We start from the raw sequence: 21,490 nt of genomic DNA on the forward strand, positions 1-21,490 counted from the left end.
TGGCCAGGCTGACAGGAAAATGACTACAACTCAGATTTCTGCACATTTTAACAGTGGTGTGTAGAAAGGCATCTCTGAACACACAATATGTCAAACCTTGAAGTGGATGAGCTACAGCAGCAGAAGGCCATGAACATACACCAAGTACACCATGAAGTGTACAAAATTGTTAAAGCAGTGATTTTGATCATTAAAATTTATTAGGCTTGACTTACAAAAGTTTAGATATAACATTGTCAAGAAAATATTGCTGTGGCTGCTAATTACAGCATCTAACGGTATGAGTATGAAGTCTCAATCCTACCTACCTCAGTTCAAAGGGTAGAAATGCACAGGAACCAAAGTGATTTTACCCATTATCAGCAATAAATATCCATCTCCTGTTTGTTATTTCACTTCTAAGCACAGAATCACAACAAATAAATAAAATGAAGTTGCAACCTTACCTTTGCTTCGACTCTTTTTGGTTCCGCACAAGAGCCCTGCCATGTTTTCACTAACAGACTGTAACACAACTAAGCAATGTTGCATGCCAGCCCAGCTGCAGGGGGAGAGGTACAACTGGGCCAAGCACAAGATGAGTAACCAGGCACCACATGTCGTGTCTGTCATTTTGACAGGAATGAAAGCGGTAAGATAGTAGGATGAGTCGCATGCATTGATAAATGGTTTCTAAGTATCCTACTGTAGAAATCTTGAACAGACTCTTCATATTGGCCTTCTGATTTCCTTTTACCCTTTTGGAATGTATAGTGAAACAGCTGTTTGCAGGTATGGGACACATTGTTTAGTAGATAAAATAATAATATTCTGAATACAAGAATAGCTTCTGATGATTTATGGTCTGATAATTTTGAACTATTCACCATATCTAAAACCAGCAGTCTCCTACAGTATAAGCAGTGATTGCAGCTAATGTCTGCTTACAATGCTTCATTGAGGAGCTTTAATTGTATTTTTTCAGATATTGTTGCCTATTTGATGGCATTTAATGTGGAAATTAATCCTAATTAGGAAAACACAGTAGGACACTACCTTAAGTACTAAATGATTCCCATTCTGTTTTGACCTTTTTTTTCTTGTTGATGGGGTGGAAGTTGAGCTGAAAAATCTGAATATACATCTTCTACAACAAATCCACAAAGTCCAAATTCATCTGCAAAATGACTGAAATACTCAACTTGCTTATTTAAACAAATGTTCAATACTGCCAAACCTAGATTAAAATTAACATGATTGTAATTTCTGAATACTTTTAGATGAAGAATTTGAATCTAAATATCTGAAATGGAAATCTCGATGCTGTGCCAAAAAGAGACAAAGGATTGATTCAAGGTAGCTTCAGTTCTGAAACCACATTCATGTCAAACAGCATAATCAGCATACGCTTGGATATAATTTTGTTTATAGTCCTCTGTAGCTCTGCTGCATTATAGACATAATTACAGCATTAGTCTTAAGAAAACAATCTGTAGCAGCACAGATCATGAAGCACTGGTAATGTAAAGACAACTTGAATCTATGTTAGTTATGTTGGTTCTTTGGTGATTAATGAGCCAATGTGGGAATTCTTCATGGTGGGAAAGGTGCATGGGTCAGTTGTGAGCTAGTGTATTTGCTTAACAGGGATCATAAGTAGACTGCTTCAAGAGCCTGGTGATGTTCAGATGAGTGATAGCCTGCCTAATGCAAGCAGCTGAGTAACTGGGTCCTTGGTGTTGGGGCCTGAGAGGATATTGACTGCATGTTAACCCCTCTAGTGAATTTGTAGGATTTTGTAGCGAATTGAATTGACTTTATTTCTTACATACATCCTTCACATACATGAGGAGTAAAAATCTTTATGTTACATCTCCGTCTAAATGTGCAATGTGCAATCATAGTAATTTATAATAAATATACTTTATATACTTTATAGTCGCCAAACAATTCATACTAGAATGTACAATCATCACAGCATTATTTGATTCTGCGCTTCCCACTCCCTGGATTACAAATACTAAATATTAAAAATAGTAAAAAATTAGTATTAAAAATTTAAATTATAAATCATAAATAGAAAATGGAAAATGATAAGTGAGGTAGTGCCAAAAAACGAGAGGCAGCTCCGGATATTTGGAGGCTACGGCCCGGATCTGGGTGAGGATCCGTTCAGCAGTCTTATCACAGTTGGAAAGAAGCTGTTCCCAAATCTGGCCATACGAGTCTTCAAGCTCCTGAGCCTTCTCCCCGAGGGAAGAGGGACGAAAAGTGTGTTGGCTGGGTGGGTCGTGTCCTTGATTATCCTGGCAGCACTGCTCTGACAGTGTGCAGTGTAAAGTGAGTCCAAGGACGGAAGATTGGTTTGTGTGATGTGCTGTGCCGTGTTCACGATCTTCTGCAGCTTCTTTCAGTCTTGGACAGGACAACTTCCATAACAGGCTGTGATGCACCCCAGACGAATGCTTTCTACGGTGCATCTATAAAAATTAGTGAGGGTTTTAGGGGACAGGCCAAATTTCTTTAGTTTTCTCAGGAAGTAAAGGCGCTGGTGGGCCTTCCTGGCAGTGAACTCTGCTTGGTTGGACCAAGTCAGGTCATTTGTGATATTGACCCCGAGGAACTTAAAGCTCTTGACCTGTTCCACTTGCGCATCAGCGATGTAAATGGGGTCGTGCGGTCTGCTACTCCTTCTGAAGTCAACAACCAACTCCTTCGTCTTGCTGACGTTGAGGGATAAGTTATTGTCTTCGCACCATCCCACCAGGTTCTTAATTTCCTCTCTGTACTCAAACTCATCATTACCTGAGATACGGCCTACAATTGTTGTGTCATCAGCAAACTTATATTGATTTTGATGGAAACTTGGCTACACAACCATGGGTGTACAGTGAGTACAGCAGGGGGTTGAGTACACAACCTTGTGGGGCACCGGTGCTCAGAGTGATTGTAGAGGAGAGCTTGTCCCCTATTTTTACAGCCTGGGTCCTGTCTGTGAGGAAGTTGAAGACCCAGCTGCAGATCTGAGTGCTAAGGCCCAGGTTCCAGAGCTTGGGAATCAGTTTATTTGGAATGATGGTATTAAAGGCAGAGCTGTAGTCAATGAAAAGGAGCCTTAGGTATGCGTCTTTATTCTCCAGGTGTTCTGAGGAATGTAGGGCCAGAGAGATGGCATCTGCCATTGACCTGTTGCTCCGGTAGGCGAATTGCAAAGCGTTGAGGTTGACTGGTAGGCTGTGGTTGATGTGTGCCATAACCAATCGCTCGAAGCACTTCATAGCAATTGATGTCAGAGCCACAGGTGGATAGTCATTCAGGCATGCCACCTTGCTCTTCTTCGGCACTGGGATTATTGTTGCCTTCTTAAAACACGAGGAGATCTTAGACTAAAGCAAGGAACAGTTGAAGATGTCAGCAAACACTTAAGCTAGCTCGCTTGCACAGGCCCAGAGAACCCGTCCCGGGACGCCATCTGGGCCCGTCGCCTTCCTTGGATTTATCTTCAGGAAGGCCCTTCTAATGTCTTCCTCGGTGACGATGAATCTCGATGCCACCAGGTCCGGTTCATCCGGAGGGAGTTCCTCTTCTGTTTGAATCTTGCGTAGAATATGTTAAGTTTGTCAGGAAGAGAAGCGTCGCAGTTATTGATATTCCCAGCCTTTTCTTTGTGCCCAGTGATCTCATTTAGACCCTGCCATAGTCTACTGGCATCCCTCTGGTTAGCCTGGGCTTCCAACTTGGCTCAATATTGCCTCTTGGCGCCCTTAATGGCTTTCCGGAGTTCACACCTGGATTTTGTAGAATTCCATAGAACAATCAATGTAATATAGAGTACACTCAAATCAGCGTGGGTTCATCAGTCTGATGGTCTGGTGGAAGAAGCTGTCCCAGAGCCTGTTGGTCCTGGCTTTTATGCTGCGATGCCGTTTCCCGAATGGTAGCAGCTGGAATAGACGGCATTGAAGGGTATCTTTTCAGTGCCTATGTTGCCTGCCACTGGTATTCCAGTTCTGAGAAGCAGAGATTTGCTAGATCATGAATTAGAAACTACAGATCTATCTGGTAGACCATGAGTTTTCTGGCAGGCCTGAGGTCTTGATCCTCACAATCCTTTATGCTCAACTGATTAAAGTCTGGACTTGATGCATTGAAGGCAACATACCTGCCTTTGCCACGTGGTGGTTCCTGGAAATGGCATGCAATCCACAGTCTCACGATGAATCTTTATTGGCAGAGGGCTGTACAGTACTTTCGGAGAAAGTAAATGTAGGACCTCTGTCTCGCAGATGTTGAATGCAAAGCCATCCTCCAGCGCCCATCAATGAACAAGTCATATCTTGGAGCTCAGCTGCCATGAATGTACAATACTTCAGCGTTATGTGCACACGGCAGCTCCTCTACTGCAGCGGTCCCCAAACACCGGGCCGTGGACCGGTACCTGGCCGCAAAGCATGTGCTACCGGGCTGCGAGGAAACGATATGATTTGGCGATATGAATCAGCTGCACCTTTCCTCATTCCCTGTCACGCCCACTGTTGAACTTGAACGCACACGAGGTCATTACCCGCGCGTCATCCGTGTCAGCGCGGGAAGGAGATCAACTCCTCGAGCTTGCAAATGACGACGGGCTGTAAAGTATGCTTGACATAACATCTCTGCCGGCATTCCAGATCAAAGTCAAGACTAAATATCCTGAGATAGCCACGAAAGCACTGAAAACGTTGCTTCCATTTCCAACATCAAATCTCTGCGAAGTGGAGTTTTCTGCAATGAAGGCAACGAAAATTAAATTGCAGAATAGACTGGACATAAGGAACCCCGTTCGAGTATCGCTGTCTCTCATCACCCCTCGATGGGACCGTCTTGTTGCAGGAAAACAAGCCCAGGGCTCCCACTGATTCAGCGATATTGGTGGGTTGCAATGATTTTATATGTTCATACTGGGGAAATATGCGCTGTGTGTTTAATATCCAAACATTACTTAAAATGTTGTGATGCTATTGACTTACTTATATAACCATATAACAATTACAGCAAGGAAGCAGGCTATCTCTGCCCTTCTAGTCTGTGCTGATCACTACTCTCACCTAGTCCCACCGACCTGCACTCAGCCCACAACCCTCCATTCCTTTCCTGTCCATATACCTATCCAATTTTTCTTTAAATGATAATATCGAACCTGTCTCTACCACTTCTACTGGAAGTTCGTTCAACACTTCAAGCTCCCCGTCCTCCCCTGATAATTGACTTATCACTATATTCATGCGAGGAAAATATGCGGTGTGTTTAATATTAAATTCGTTATATAAACGCTTTTAGAAACGAAATTGAGTGTAGTAGCCACTTATCACTGATATGCCGGTCGTGATTAACACCCCACCTCCCCCCCCGAACAGATTCGGCAAAAACGATTTGCAGGAAAAAAAATCAGCAGGTACACGCATGCGCAGGTCACGCATGTGCAATGGTGCCCGTGCAAGGCTTCATGGTCATTGTAGTCTTTCTCTGGGTAAACACATTGTATTTGACTGCTACTCTTGTCCGTTGGCAACCCTACCCGCCCCTCCCCACCACCCCCCCACCCCCCCACCCCAGGCCGGCCGGTCCACAAGAATATTGTCAATATTAAACCGGTCCGCAGTGCAAAAAAGGTTGGGGACCCCTGCTCTACTATACTTTGGATGACTTGCTTCCAGAAGATTGACACAATAGACTAAACAGTTTCCCATTAGCTCCACTCTAACAAGAGGTTTCTTGGAGGTGAAGAAAGAACAGGAAAACTGCTGAGGTAATGGCCTTCACTGTTATTGATTTTGCAAACTCATTGGACAGTATCAAGGCTTGCATGCCATTGTAGAGCAAATTAGGATGGAGAAGAAGGTTAGTAGGCAACTCACTGTCAGGAGGGTATCCCACACTTCCTCCCAATTGTTGGAGTAGTAATTTGCTACTCAAATAAAGCAGCTTCACTGTGAAAGCTGAGGTAAGGTACAAAGTCAGGTCTGCATCGAAGTTCAAACAGGGAACGTTTATTCTGAAGAGTTTCCCCGGTAGCAAGTTACTAGGTAACCTTGCTATACAACTAATTACAAATGGCAACAGTTCTCTTGAATCCCAATGCAAGTACTGTAATTTGGAAGCTCACCCCCAGGGAACAATAAGTAGAGGATGAATCATCTCAGCACTGTCCGTACACTCCTGGGCAACGGAACAGTAACATCCTTAAAAGTCAAAGAACAAGGTAGCTGTCCTCCTAGGAAAATAGACCAACTGGGAGAACTTTTAAAATATGGCAAATACTTGGGTGAACCACAACTCCACTGCATTGAAAGAAGAGAAAAGATTAGCTTTATTTGTCACGTGTATATTGAAATAATCAAAACATACAACAAAATGCATCATTCACATTAGTACAGCCCGATGATATGCTGGGCAACCTGCAAATGTCACCATAATTCCTGCACCAAAATAGCATGCCCACATATCACTATCTCTAACCTATATGTATTTAATGTGGGAGGAAACCAGAGCACCTGGAAGAAATCCACAGAGTCACAGGGATAATGTACAAACTTCTTACAGTTAATGGTGGGAATTGAACTCTGGTCACTACAGCTGTAAAGTGTTAAGCTAACCACTTCGTTACTGTGTCACCCAGTGAAAAACAGAGCAATGGAATCATCGTTTAGAAGGTAAAACAGGAAAATTATATTTTTTTTAATCCGTATTATACAACTTCTGCAATAGAGTAGGTCACTTCTTTTTAAACAGTAAATAGCACTGAAGAAGAGTTGGAACTCATGCAAGTCCAAAAGTAAGATATTCAACAGTGATATATCCCAAGATACTGAGCATTCAACATTCTCAATTACAGTGTGCAGAAAATGGCACGCCACAAAGTCTGCAACAACATAATCTCCCTGACAGTGCAAGGGTCAGCAGCAGTAAAAGCAGAAAATGAATTGGTATCAAGTGGAGACAGGGGGAAAACAACTGGCAGCCAGTTGTACATAAATTTAGTTTTACAGGAATTCAAGTCAGGAACATCTTGACGCCATTTCTGGGGATGTACTTCAGGCTACAGTGTCAAAAGAAGAATTTTTCACCCCTTTTATTTTTGGTCTTGCTCATGCTTCTGGTGTTGAAAGAAAGTGACGAATGACACCACGCAAAGTGCGTGCCAGGAGTCCTGAACTGGCAAACATTCCACAACAGTATAGTAGAAAGCTACCCTAACAAGAGCAAGATCTTCTCACGACTGTATGCAAGGAGTTCGTGTGTTCTCCCTGTGACCACATGGGTTTCCTCCAGGTACTCCGGTTTCCTCCCACAGTCCAAAGACATATTGCTCAGTAGGTTAATTGGTCATTATAAATTGCCCCATGATTTAGCTAGGGTTAAATTAGGGGTTGCTGGGTTTTAAGAGTTGGGAGGGCATACTCCGCACTGTAGCTTAATAAATAAATTAAAGTAACAAGAAATGAAGTAAATGGACAACGGGGGGGGGGGGAGGGGTGGGATTTGATGGCGTGCATAAAACAAGCTGATTTTCAGCTTAAGCCATTTTCCTTTCTTCTGAGTCGCTCAACAGGTCAGAACAATATTGAAAGTCAACAACCCATTTCCCTCAATCAAAATAGAAAACAGGAAATCAAGAGTATGTTTATAACGTGCCACTTTTTGTGCAAGGAAAGACAGGAAGAGAGATTGATGGTAGAAGGGAGAGGGTACCTAAAGAGTACCTGCAATCTCATGGTTTAACACAATATGGTTTGTTTTCAAATTACAACTGAGTTGAAACCTCATGCAAAATTTTTCCATCTCCTAAAAGCTCAAGATTGAAGCAAGTAAAATACTGTGTAATAAATCGTATGTTACACACTGATCCACTATCCACCATGGAGGATGAAATGCTTCAGCAATCCTTTAAAATTCATGTACATCACAGATGTTCATTTTAAATTACGTCTGTAAAGGGTTGTGAAACATTTATACATTCAACACTTGAAATTAACACAGTACACGAGAGGATCGTCCAGTTATCACTTACATCCACTGTGATGCAGTGCTTTGAGAGGTTGATTGTGAAACATATCAACTTCTGCCTGAGGAGTGATTTGAATCCCCTCCAATTTGCCTACTATTGCAACAGGTCAACAGCAGCTGCCATTTCTTTGGCACTTCACTCAAACCTGGAACATCTGGACAGTGAAGCTGCATATGTCAGGATGCTCTTCCTTAACAGCTCTACATTCAACACTATCCTTCCCTCAGAACTAGTCAATAAGCTCCAAACCTTGGCCTCAATACCTCCTTGTGCAACCAGATTGTCAATTTCCTCACCTGTTGACCCCAGTCAGTTCAGATTGGCAACATCTCCTCCACAATCACCATCAGCACAGGTGCACCACAAGGCTGTGTGTTTAGCCCACTGCTCTACTCACTTTATATTTATGGCTGTGAGGCTACGTACAGCTCCAATGCCATATTCAAGTTCGCAGACAACACCAGTTGTTGGCCAAATCAAAGGTGATGACGAATCAGCATACGAGGAGATTGAAAATCTGGTTTAATGGTGCCACAATAACAACCGCTCACTCAATGTCTACAGAACCAAACAGCTGATCATTGACTACAGGAAGAGGAAACTGGAGGTCCATGAGTGAGTGGTCATTAGGGGATTGAAAGTGGAGAGGGTCTCTGACTTTAAATTCCTAGGGCATTATTATTTTACAGGATCTGTCCTGGGACTAGCACATAAGTGCCATTACAAGTAAGGCATGACAGAGCCTCTACTTTCTTAGAAGTTTGCACAGATTCAGTATGTCGTCAAAAACTTTGATAAACTTCTATAGGTGTACAGTAGATAGTATACTGACTGTTTGCATCACTGCCTGGTATGGAAACACCAATACACATGAATAGAAAAGCCTATAAATAGTAGTTGATACAGCCCAGGACATCACAGGAAAAGCCCTCCACAACAATGAGCATATCTACAAGAAGTGGCGCCACAAGAAAGCAGCATCCATTATCAAGGACACCCACCATCCAGGCCATGGTCTCTTCTCACTGATGCCATTGAGATGCTGGTACAGCAGCCTTGAGTCCCACACCACTAGGTTCAGGAAATATTATTATCCTTCAACCATCAGGGTCCTGAACCAATGTGGATTAACTTCACTCACCTGAAACTGAACTGATTCCACAGCCTACGAACTCAGTTTCAATTGAATTGAATTGACTTTATTACTTACATCCTTCACATACATGAGGAGTAAAAATCTTTATGTTACGTCTCCATCCAAATGTGCAATGTGCAATTTATAGTAAGTTGTAATAAATAGTATGTACAACAGGACAGTCAATATAACATAGAAATACAATTGTATCAGTGTGAATTAATCAGTCTGATGGCCTGGTGGAAGAAGCTGTCCCGGAGCCTGTTGGTCCTGGCTTTTATGCTGAAGTACCGTTTCCCGGATGGTAGCAGTTGGAACAGTTTGTGGTTGGGGTGACTTGGGTTCCCAATGATTCTTCGGGCCCTTTTTACATACGTTTTTGTAAATGTCCTGAATAGTGGGAGGTTCACAACTACAGATGTGCTGGGCTCTCCACACCACTCTGCGGAGTCCTGCAATTGATGGAAGTACAGTTCCCATTCTAAGCAGTGACGCAGCCAGTCAGGATGCTCATATTTCTTCCTCTGTAGAAGGTTCTTAGGATTTAGGGGCCCAAACCAAATTTCTTCAACCATCTGAGGTGATAGAGGCATCGTTGTGCTTTTTTTCACCACACAGCCAGTATGAATAGACCAGTAAGATCCTCGTTGATGTGTATGCCAAGCTGTTCACCCTCTCAACCCCAGATCCATTGATGTCAATACGGGTTAGCCTGTCTCCATTCCTCCTGTAGTCCATAACCAGCTTCTTTGTTTTGCGACATTGAGGGAGAGGTTGCTTTCTTGGCACCACTGTGTCAGGATGATGACTTCTTCTCTATAGGCTGCCTCATTATTATTTGAAATTAGGTCAATCAATGTAGTGTCATCAGCAAATTTAATTAGCAGATTGGAGCTATGGGTGGCGACACAATCATGGGTATACAGAGAGTAAAGGAGGGGGCTTAGGACACAGCCCTGAAGGGCACCTGTGTTAAGGGTCTGAGAGGCAAAGGTGACGGAGCCCACTCTTACCACCTGCCGTCGATCTGACAGGAAGTCCAGAATCCAGCCGCATAAGGCATGGTGAGGGCTGAATTCTCTGAGCTTCTTGTCGAGCCTGGAGGAAATTATGGTGTTGAATGCTGAACTGTAGTCCAAGAACAGCATTCTCACATAAGCATCCTTCAGATGTGTAAGGACGGTTGTGATTATTGCATCATCTGTCGATCGATTGTGTTGGTAGGCGAATTGTAGGGGGTCCAGTGTGGGTGGTGGCATGCTGCAGATGTAGTCCTTGACCAGCCTCTCAAAGCATTTGCTTGTTATTGAGGTGAGTGTGACAAGATGCCAGTCGTTCAGACATGTTAACTTGGTCTTTTTAGGTACAAAGACAATGGCGAATGTTTTGAAGCAGGAGGGCACCCTACACTGGGAGAGGGAGAGATTAGAAATGCCTGTAAACACATTTGCCAGTTGTGCTGCGCACGTCCTGAATACCCACCCTGGGACGCCATCCGGTCCCACAGCCTTGTGACTGTCCACTTGTTGACGCTACAGCTCACGTTCTCACTATTATTTATTGTATTTGCATAGCTTGTCTGCTTTTGCACAATGGCCTTTGTGTGTAGTTTTTGATAGTAAAAACCACCAAGAAGATCACTGGGTCTCCCTCCATCCCACCCACATCCCCCCATTTGTGACATTTACTAGCAGCATTGCAGATAAAGGATCTGAAGCATTGTTGAGGATCCCTACCACCCATCCCACAAACTCTTTGACCCACTACCATCAGGAAGGAGGTGCAGAAGCATCACGTCTAAGTCTGCCAGACTGAGTAACAGCTTCATTTCTCAGGCTATGAGACTAATGAACACTCTGTCACCATCGCGATCTCGTCACTAGGACAGCGAGCTATTTGCCTGTGGTACACGCTATATGCATTTTGAACTATAATCTATTAACTTATTTATGGTAATATTTTGGTTTATGTGTTATGGGTGATGTACATTTTGTGGGTGCACTGTGGTCTGGTGGAACATTGTTTCGTTTGGTCGGATATATGTACAGTCAGATGACAATAAACTTGAACTTGAAATTTTTCATTGGTTCTATTGTGTTTCTTCGTACTTGTGAATGCCTACAAGAAAATAAATCTCAGGGTAGTATAAGATGACCTATATGTATTTTGAGAATAAATTTTAATTTACTTTGAAGTTACTTTAACTACCAACAAAATTAACATCCAGCTGTGGGACGTAGGCAACATTTTTATTGACATGTGCTCAGGAATGATCAAACCACATTTTGAATGCAGCTTTTGTACAGTATAGACACAAGGAGGAATTGAGGAAATATTATTTTTAATTCATATAACACATCAAGAGTATGTTCACTGGCAGAGATGTGAAGTGGTTTTTTTCTAGGTGTGTGGTAAGAATTGGGAGAAATACCTATTCCATCTCATGCTAGAATACTCAAACATCTTTGTTTACAGCACAGTTCAAAGTAAATCTATTATCAAAGTACATATACGTCACCAAATGCAACACCGAGATTCCATTTTCCAGCATGCAATCGGCAATCGCCTCTGATCTGGGCCGACATTTAAGTGCCAGGTGGCACCTAATTAATTAGTTTGTTTATTTCGGCTTTTTTTCTGCTGCATTCTTCGCGGATCAGCATCTGTCCGCGGCCCAGGGGCTGGGATGGTGGGACACTGAGGTGTCATCTGTTTCCATCAGGGCAGGCAGGTCATCTTCTATGTCTGCCTGCCCCAATGTTGAAGCTCGTCGTCTGCTGTGGCTGATGTGGAAGGCTTGCTTGACTGCTTAGCCTTGCGCATTTTTAGATCATACAGTTCTTTGTAAGCACTCAAACCATCCTGCAAATTTCCCCTAAGCCAACATACCCTTTCAAAATTAAAGTCGTACTTTATCACTGCAGCAAAAATCTCACGCAGTTGCTTCACGTTCAGTCCCTGGACGACTTCACTTTCGGTCAGTTCGCTACAGCGATCGTTATCCTTTCCTCTTCCAATTGCATAAGTTTTTCATCTATGAGTTCTTGGTCACGGGATGCCAAAACCTCTTCAACATCTTCTTCGTCAACTTCCACAAGCCAAACTCACTTTATCCTTACTTCGTTCACCACGACTGAAACTCTTAATTATGTCTAGTTTTACGCTAAGTGTAACACCTTTACGAGCTCTTTCAGGCTTTTCCGATACCTTAGAACTCATCTTGCAAACGGATGCTCACAGGCACGTGCTTAAGCAATGCTGGCTAGAATGCAGTTCCGAATCTGGGGAGAGCGGCTGCTCGGGGAGCATGCCATTTTTCTCGCGCGTTGCTTTTCTTCGCGCGCTGCCTTTTTTCATAACAGTGAAAACACCTTCTGTTAGCGTAAACAGGTAACTAATGTAGGTCTTTCATAACAGTGAGGTTTCATAAAGCGAACATTCGAAAAGCGGGGGACACCTGTATATGTCATACATTTAGTACAATGTGTGCTTCCGTTCAACATACTGAATTGATATCTACCATTGCATTGTGATCAATTTTTTTTGGCAAACAGCGCAATAAAAGGCATAAGCAACACGGATTTCACATGGGAGCTACCAAACAAGCTGTAATACAGTAATGGCAGATTCTATTTATAGGTCATTATTGTGATGCTGACTGCACCCAAAATAAAAATGAAGAATTTTTGTTAGCTTTCACCTCTGTATTGCAAAAAATCTGATCTTTGCCTAATGAAAATGTCTTATTATTTATTTACTTATTTTTCATGATGGGGGGCATCACTAACTTTAAACAACATACAACAATAGCTTAAGTGCCAAGAAGTCTTCATGAAGGAGGATTCAATAATTCAATCATACAATTAACTCAGCTTTGTATCTGATTACAAGCTTTTGAATTAAATGTACCGGCAGCTCTACTGTAACACAAGTTTCCATAATTCGAATTGGCTATAATGCGATTGATGGATTAAGGAACACTATTTGTCTTACCTGGACAACATTGATTATAGTGCGATCGTAATCAAGAAAGTCTGCTTAAATCTGTGCTTTAAAGACAACTACAGCCTGTTCTATGATAATACAACGTTTTATAATGCAAGGTTTCTTAGGATCACTTTATAGCAGAACTACCTGCACTACCGTGGAAACCCCCTCAAAATCTACCAATGGCTCTACTTCATTAGGAACTTTGGAAAATTCAGTATGCTGTCAAAAATTCTTGCAATTCTATAGCTTATGGTGAAGAGCATTCTGACTGGTTGTATCACGCAAGCTCCCCTGCACAGGACTGAAAGAGGCTACAGTGTTATAGCTGCAACAGCCTGGGAAAGATTTCATTGCTAACATAATGATCTTTCTGTAAAAGCAAGTGTTTGGGCGAGAGGTAACGGATGCTTTGTAATGTGAGCTGGGTCCTTTGTTCAGCGGGAGATGAAGAGGGAAGACGCTGGAGAGAACAAGGAGGATTTGACCCGGTGGGGGACCGTGATTTGATGGAGCCAGGTGCCGAGATCAACAGAGAATCAGTGAATATGATTTTTGGGAAAAGTTGAGCTCCAACTTGTGGACATTAGACTGTTAATTATAATGGGCCCTTTTATTTTTTTCTTTACAAACCCTTTCGTTAAGATCAATGAGTATAATTCCTTTAATCGTATGCAGTGTGCTGCCTGTTATTTCTTGGCACTGAGTTGTAACAGGGTAGCAAATTACACAGCATCCACACAAACCAGGGTTTGAGATGGGAGTGCCATCTCAATCTCACGGTTTTGGCGGGACCAGAGTGTGTATTCCCTAGACTTACGCAGCCTAGGAAACCAACGGGGTTTCATAGGCTCAGGGAGTTCCATCACGGATACAAGCCTCCCTGCCACTGACGATATCTTCAAGAGGCAATGCCTCCAGAGGGTGGCATCTATCATTCAAAACCATCACCATCCAGACATGCCCTCCTTGCAAAGCTACCATCAGGAAGGAGATACAGAAGCCTGATGAACAGCTTCTTCCCATCCACTACCAGATATCTGAATGGTCAATGAACACTACCTTGTTATTCACCTTTTACACTATTTATTTTTGTAACCTATAGTAATTTTTACATCTTGCACTGTACTGCTGCCACAAAACAAATTTCAAACCACGTCAGTGAACCAAAACTCGATCTTCTAATTGTAATAACACAGAAGAAACATACAAATTATTTGTAAGCAAAATAACAAATTTAAAAACATGGGAACTTGATAAATATTATTTCCTTCTAACAATAAGAAATTATATAATTTACATAATTATCTTTTAGTGAATGCATTAAATTTTCCCTGGATTTCTTTCATATAAACCTTATTCTACTGCCCTCAAAAACACTCTCTCATGATTACATATGATAGCAACACACACAGAATGCTGGAGGAACTCAGCAGGCCAGGCAGCATCTATGGAAAAGAGTCTAGTCGACGTATCAGGCTGAGACCCTTCAGAGTTAAAAGGTGGGGGGAGGAAAGGGAGAAACACAAGGTGATAAGTGAAACCAGGAGGGGGAGGGGTGAAGTAAAGAGCTGGGAAGTTGATAGCTGAAAGAGATACAGGGCTGGAGAAGGGAGTCTGATAGAGAGGACAGAAGGTCATGGAAGTTAAAAAAAAAGGGGGAGGAGCATCAGATGGGCAGGCAAGGAGATAAGACAAGAGGGGGAAAAGTGGATAGGGAATGGTGAAGGGGGTGCAGGGCATTACTGGAAGTTCGAGAAATCAGTGCTCATGCCATCAGGTTAGAGGCTACCCAGACAGAATACAAGGAGTCCAGCCTGAGTGTGGCCTCATCACGACAGACCATGGATTGACATATCAGAATGGGAATGAGAAGTGGAATTAAAATGGCTGGCCACTGGGTGATCCCCTTTTTCTGGTGGGCAGAGCATAAGTGCTCAGCAAAGTGGTCTCCCAACCTACATCAGGACTCACCAATATACAGGAGGCCACACTGGGAACACCGGATGCAGCATATGACCCCAATCGGCTCACAGGTGAAGTGTCGCCTCACCTGGTAGGACTGTTTGGGGCCCTGAATGGTAGTGAGGGAGGAGATGTAGCACTTGTTCCGCTTGCAAGGATAACTGCCAGGAGGGAGTTCAATGGGGAGGGACAAATGGACAAGAGATTTGTGTAGGGAGCGATCCCTGCGGTAAGCAGAAAGTGGAAGGGAGGGAAAAATGTGCTAGGTGGTGGGATCCCATTGGAGATAGTGAAAGTTGCAGAGAATTATGTGCTGGATGCAGAGGCTGGTGGGGTGGTAGGTGAAGACAAGAGGAACCCTATCCCTGGTAGGAAGGTGGGAGAGAACTTTGTGCACAAAGAATTTATTAATGACAGTTCAGGTTTGCAGCCCTAATTTTCTTTTACCCCTCTGGCAGCCTAAATCTGTGCTAGCATCAATTGTTTCCTTCTCTGAAAAAAGATACACAAGATATAGTGCAGACAGAATTGATAGCACTTCTCTCCATTATAATATGCCAAGGACTTTGCCGACACAATAGCAATGGTGGTGAATTTTGTCTTGCTATCTACATTCACTGAGAATGGAAATTACTGATTTCCAGAGTCTTGCTTTGCTCCTTGATTGTCATTGGCAGTGTAAAACAGCAGGCTGCTTGAGGATTCCTGTTTTTCAGATGTCAAGTGTAAGTCCCACTCTTTCCTATGTTTTAGGAGAATCGACAGTCGCCTGAAAATCAGTCACAGAAAATCACATATAAAAGCATCAACTCCTTACTATAACTTGACACTCAAACGGGAAAGAGCTTGATGCTTAAATGGAATCAGGATAAAGAATAATATTTGTCTTGTAAATCAACTCCACTCCAGTAGAAAGCGCAGTACAGTAGAGCAGCGAAGACTGACAAGCGGGTCAATGCGACAGCACAGCCTCCAGTCTATACTGGGATTCAGTCTGTCATGGACAAACTAGTTAGGATTGTACTATATCATCATGATGCTTGTTTAGAATGGCTATTTAAAGCATTTGAGGTCCTGTGATTTCAAAGAGTCACAGAGTATCAAAGGAAAACAATTTTGTTCATTGTGACCACAAATAGAGTACTATGTCCATTTCTGGTCACAAAACTTCAGGAAACATGTAAGCCTCACAATCAGAGATACACAATTATGTGAAAGTAGAAAGACTTATTGACAGAGCAATTATTAATCAATTCAAAGTCATAATGGACACAAAGATTTTGCACTTAGCCTCCAACTGGCCCAACAACAACAACACAGCAGAGACCAAAAATTTAGAAGTTGTACATTAAAACCACTTTCTGGGATCAAAAGGTGGATCTGTGACAAAATCTTAAAGGGTATTTCCGGAGCAGTCACCTGGGTTTTAACTGCCATCCATTTGAGATTACAGATCTAACTTGAAATTCTCTTTTCCAATGTTAACAGTCATCCTGTATTTCTTGTATTTTCTAGATTTTTTTTAGTATAACATTTGAAATAGTTTGCTCAAGTACAGGTTTAATCTTCCATAACACAGTGTCATCTACTGGACAATTATGACAACATCAATGGACACCAAACTCTTCAGTGATGTAAGATGTTGCATGATGACAGATGAAAAACTAAAACTGCCCCTACAAATGTATAAAAGGAACGTGACTTTATTCAATTTGAATTTCATGACATCTTGATCTTTTCTCCTACATTTTACTGGTATTGAGCTTTAAGCTTTGACTTTACAGGAAAAATGATTTAAATAGAGGCATTTGGGATGGCTCAGAAAAGATTTTACTATAATTAGCACAGATTATGATGTTATGCATTCTGGGGACAGGTTGAAAATCAATATTCCAAGGTTTTAATGACGTAGACATGGAAATGATGCTCCCATAAAGCTAGAATTTGAGGCAATAAATGGAATACAAACAAAATCAGAGAATATTGGAGCTAGGATCAAACATTGGATCTGTGACAACACAAAGATATAGGTATGCATGTTTAGGGTTTATCTATTGATAGTAGATCTATTTTTTTAAATCTCCTTAGTTTTTTAATGCCACTCTGTATTTTATATACTTCCTATCAATATTCCGAGCATGTAAAATGTTTTCAAGTAAAGGTTCAGTTTTCAGGTTAATTACCTATCACCACAACTAGAATACATTAGATGTAAAGTGGTTTTAAGGATATTGACAGAAAAGACTAAATTATAAATAGGAAGAGTAATGGGCAAAATTTAATTATCAAAGGACACATGAGGATGAGTAAAGAGAATAAGACAAATCATTATCTTAAATTACAAAAGAAAAGTACTGCGGATTTTGAAAATAAAATGTTTAAATGCTGAAAATGCACATTTTCTTAACTTGCCAAATTGCTTTGGCCAAGGGGCCCAAATGTGTCCAGTCAGAACCTAATGTGGTATACTGTAAACTTACCTTAAACTTCATCTTAATAGTATAGAAGGCTTGTTGTTGATGGTAAGAGTAGGGACAGGGCAGGCAATTAAAATTGCAGGTATTTCATCCCTCCACAGCTAAATGCTGTGGAAAGAACAGTGGACATCAGTAAAGGCCTGCTAAACATTCCTAATAATTTTTATTTTTATTTGAGACTTCTAGCGTTTACCACATGTTATTTTTGGCTAAGATAGAAGGGAGTCACTAATAAATTCAAAAGGAAATTCAGGCATAATTTCTTCACACAGAGAACAGTTGTGACAAACTGCATAGATATGCTCAGGACGTTAGATAGGCATTAGAGAGAAAAGAATAAAAAGCTACATTGATGGGCATGGTGGAGGCTCATGTGGTGCTTAAACAAAAGCAGGAATCCATTGGGTCAGGGAACCCAGAAGTCCTCTGGTGTAACCAGAATTTACTAGAGTTTACTAACACTGACATTTGCTATGAAATTTATTGTTTTCTGGCAGCAGTACAATGCAAGACAAAAACTTCTAGAAGTTACAAAAATAAATAAATAGTGGAAAAGACAAATGATTTGTTAAATGTGATTTTACTGACTGTTCAGAAATTTGATAGTGGAGACGATGAAGCTGCTCCTTAAACATTGAGTGTGTGTTGAGTGTGGGTCTTCATAAATGGTCCTTAAGGCAAAAACACTGCACGACTCAAACTTTAGAAACGGAATTTTATTTTATCCATTATAGAATTAGGTTCAAAGTAAACGGTTGTGGATGTGACAAAATATTGGTTGCTATATTGAGCAATGGGATTCATGTTATGACCAGAAAGTATGCAACTTTATTTCTATAGCACTTTTCAAACACAAGGCAGTTCAAAGTGCTTTACATAGAACAAGATTTAAACATCAAAATTCAAATTGAAGACAATATAAAGAATAAAATCACACAAAATGGATATAACTAGAAGTTACTGCAGGAGATTCAAATTAAAAGCTACAGTGAAAAGAAAAGTTTTAAGGCTTGATTAAAAGAGCTTAAAGTTGGGGCAAGCTTCAAATTCTCTGGAAGGTTATTCCAGATATGTGAAGCATAGTAACTACAAGCTGCTTCACCATATTTAGTTTTGACCCTGGGGATGGTAAGTGGACCCGCCCCAGATGACCTGAGAGTTCGGAGAAGGTTCATAATGCAGCAAAAGATCGGAGATATATTATGGCCCCAGACCATTCAGTGCTTTATAAAACAGTAGTAATATTTTAAAGTCATTCCTCTGATGGACGGGAAGCCACTGTAATGATCTGAGAACTGAAGTGATATGTTTTTCTTTCTTGGTTTTAGTGAGGACTCTGACAGCAGCATTCTGAATGAGCTGAAGTTGTCTGAGGGAATTTCTACAGAGACCTGTGATAAAGCCATTACAGTAGTCAAGCCTACTAAAAATAAATGCATGGACGAGTTTTTCTAGATCTTGCTGATACACAAGCCCTTTAACTCTCACTATATTTTTAAGACGATAGTAGACTGACTTTTAATTGTCTTAATGCAGCAGTTAAAATTTAAGTCCGAGTCCATCACAACACCAAGGTTTCTGGCTTGGGTTGTGGTCTGTAGCAACAGGGATTCTAATTGAGCACTGACTTTTAATCATTCTTTTTTCGGCACCCAAGAACAATTATTTCAGTTTTCTCTTTGTTTAATCCCTATTCCTGTCTATGATACAATGTGAGATGTGCAAGGGCAACTAGTCACAGTAACTTATGAAAACATCTTAATTTTTAAACAAAATCCATATATATTTCAACTAATTAAAAACAGTCAATGAACAAAGAACACAGTGTGGGACTAAACATACTTCTCTTTTTCAGAATACAGTATTTCAACTTCAGTTTAAAGTATTATGAAAGTTCAAATTAAAGTGTCATTCAACCCAGTCAATCAAATTCATCCACAAAGCATCCACAGTAAAATAAATACTGGATTCAATCAACAAAATAACAATGGAGAGTTATTACAAATCTTTCAATATATATTGAAGAAATTTAAATCTGCATTGCCTCTTTATGTTGCATTATGAGAATAAGTCCAGAGGACTTCTTTATACATATAACCTGTGAATTAGGACTTGGAGTAAATTGTTTGGACCCTTGATGCTGCTCCCACATTCAGTGAGATCTGGGCTGACAGGGCAACTTCAACTCCATATTCCTATCTACACCCAGTAAACCTGCACAATTCTATCATGCTCACTGCTTGAACAAAAACGTTGAAAGTAGCCCAGCACAAGAAACAGAAAAAATCTAGCAAATATAACACATCTAACCTATAAAATGAGTTTCCCCCACAAATAGTACTGTGTAACAAACAAATATAACTCAAGTCAAGTTGCTGAAACTGATCATTCAGATTATTGGCTTACTTACTTTTAAGGGTCTGTCTTCAATACAGTGGCAACTGTTTAAAATGGAACTGCTAGTAGGACAATAACAAGCTTCTGTTTCCCCTTTTTGCTGCCGTACACTGAATGAAAGTGCACATTACTGTCAGGCATTCTATAAGTGTCATAGGATAAAAAGTATTCTTTGCATATCTGGACAAACACAAGGGGTTTACCAAAATAAACAGAAGCCAGCAGTGAGATAAATGAAACAGCATAAAATAAGGAAGACGACTACAATGATAGAAAATGAAATTTGCCTTAAAAGGTTACTGAGGAAACAGATTAACTCTAATCTATGCCTATCATTCTATAACACTTTTGAAAGAAAATCTAAAAACAGCTTTAACTTCATGTAGTGAAATAGCCAAAAACATGTCTCATGAGCTGAAAGGATTCAGGAATTATGAAAGCATGTGAATATAGCCAATATTAATTCAAATGAGAACCAGTCTTTAGAAAATAAAACTTATCCACAATTTAACTTCAGCTGATGCCTATGATTATTGAAGCCAATCACTGGGCATGGAACATTCTGATTCTGTCTGATTGAAACAAAGCAGAGGAAGACAACAGATGAATGTTTACAAGCACAAGAGATTCAGTGGATGTTGGAAATTTTGAGCAACACAAACAAAATGATGAAGGGACTCAGCAAGTCAGACATCATTTATGGAGGGAAATAAACAGTTGATGTTTCAGTAAGAAACCCTTCATCAGGACTGGAAAGGAACGGGGCAGGAGCAAGAATAAGGTGATGGGGGAGGGAAATGAGTATAGCCCTCACCCTAATTCCTTTCTCTCAGTTCCTCCTTTCTGCTGTAACAGTTCTCAGGATGAGGCTGTACTTTCTAAGACATCTCTGGTCTCTTTTTTTTTCAAATAATGGGGTTTCTCTTCCACTACCATCGATGCTGTTCTCACTGTATCACCTTCATTTCCTGCACATCTCCCCTCACGCCATCTGCCACAGGAACTTGTCTGCTTCTGTGCTGTAATTGTTTTACATTTTATGGTTTAGATGGTGTGTTAATATACAGCAAATAGAACAGCATGGTTTGCCCTGTGTGCAGTGTTTGCAATATTTGCAAATTATATAAACAAAGTAAAATTCTTGAAGAAAAATCAAGGACACATGGAGATAGACACCACTGAATGATCATTTGGGTGAATCAAGTTCTAAAGTGTCATTGAGTAAGTTTCACTTTGCAGTAGTGAGAGCAAGATCCAATAAAAACAGCAAATCTCATTGTGAGTGAGATTTACTTGATCCAATAAAAAAAAGTGAGATTTAAGCAGAGCAGCCATTGTTGGACTGGGTAGAGTTAGAATAGAGAACTGTAGCTTTGGCTCGAGTAGTTTCAGCAAGGAGGCAGAGGTGCATAGCAGGAAAGAACAGTTAAGAGTTTTTCTTTAATTACATATAGTACTAGTTTTATATAACAAAAAGGATAGCAAATTTCAAAATTTAAAATA

The 21,490-nt window shown here is 40.9% G+C and overlaps 1 protein-coding gene across 3 annotated transcripts in view; it reads right to left on the minus strand.

Annotated features, from left to right (window-relative positions):
- parvb (parvin, beta) overlaps positions 1–21,490 on the minus strand; it is a 73,596-nt gene that overhangs the window by 39,611 nt on the left and 12,495 nt on the right. Inside the window, exon 1 of one of the 3 annotated variants that reach the window (XM_072267845.1) lies at positions 20,001–20,087. The exons of 1 other annotated variant lie outside the window; for it this stretch is intronic. In XM_072267845.1, coding sequence (XP_072123946.1) covers position 20,001 — 1 coding nt within the window. In that variant the 5' untranslated portion in view covers positions 20,002–20,087. Of the gene's footprint in view, positions 1–446; positions 504–20,000; positions 20,088–21,490 lie in introns of those variants that run through there. One more of the 3 variants, XM_072267844.1, reaches the window with a different exon arrangement.

This window comes from Mobula birostris, chromosome 9 (genome assembly GCF_030028105.1).
Source record: "Mobula birostris isolate sMobBir1 chromosome 9, sMobBir1.hap1, whole genome shotgun sequence".
Taxonomy (NCBI): Eukaryota; Metazoa; Chordata; class Chondrichthyes; order Myliobatiformes; family Myliobatidae; genus Mobula; species Mobula birostris.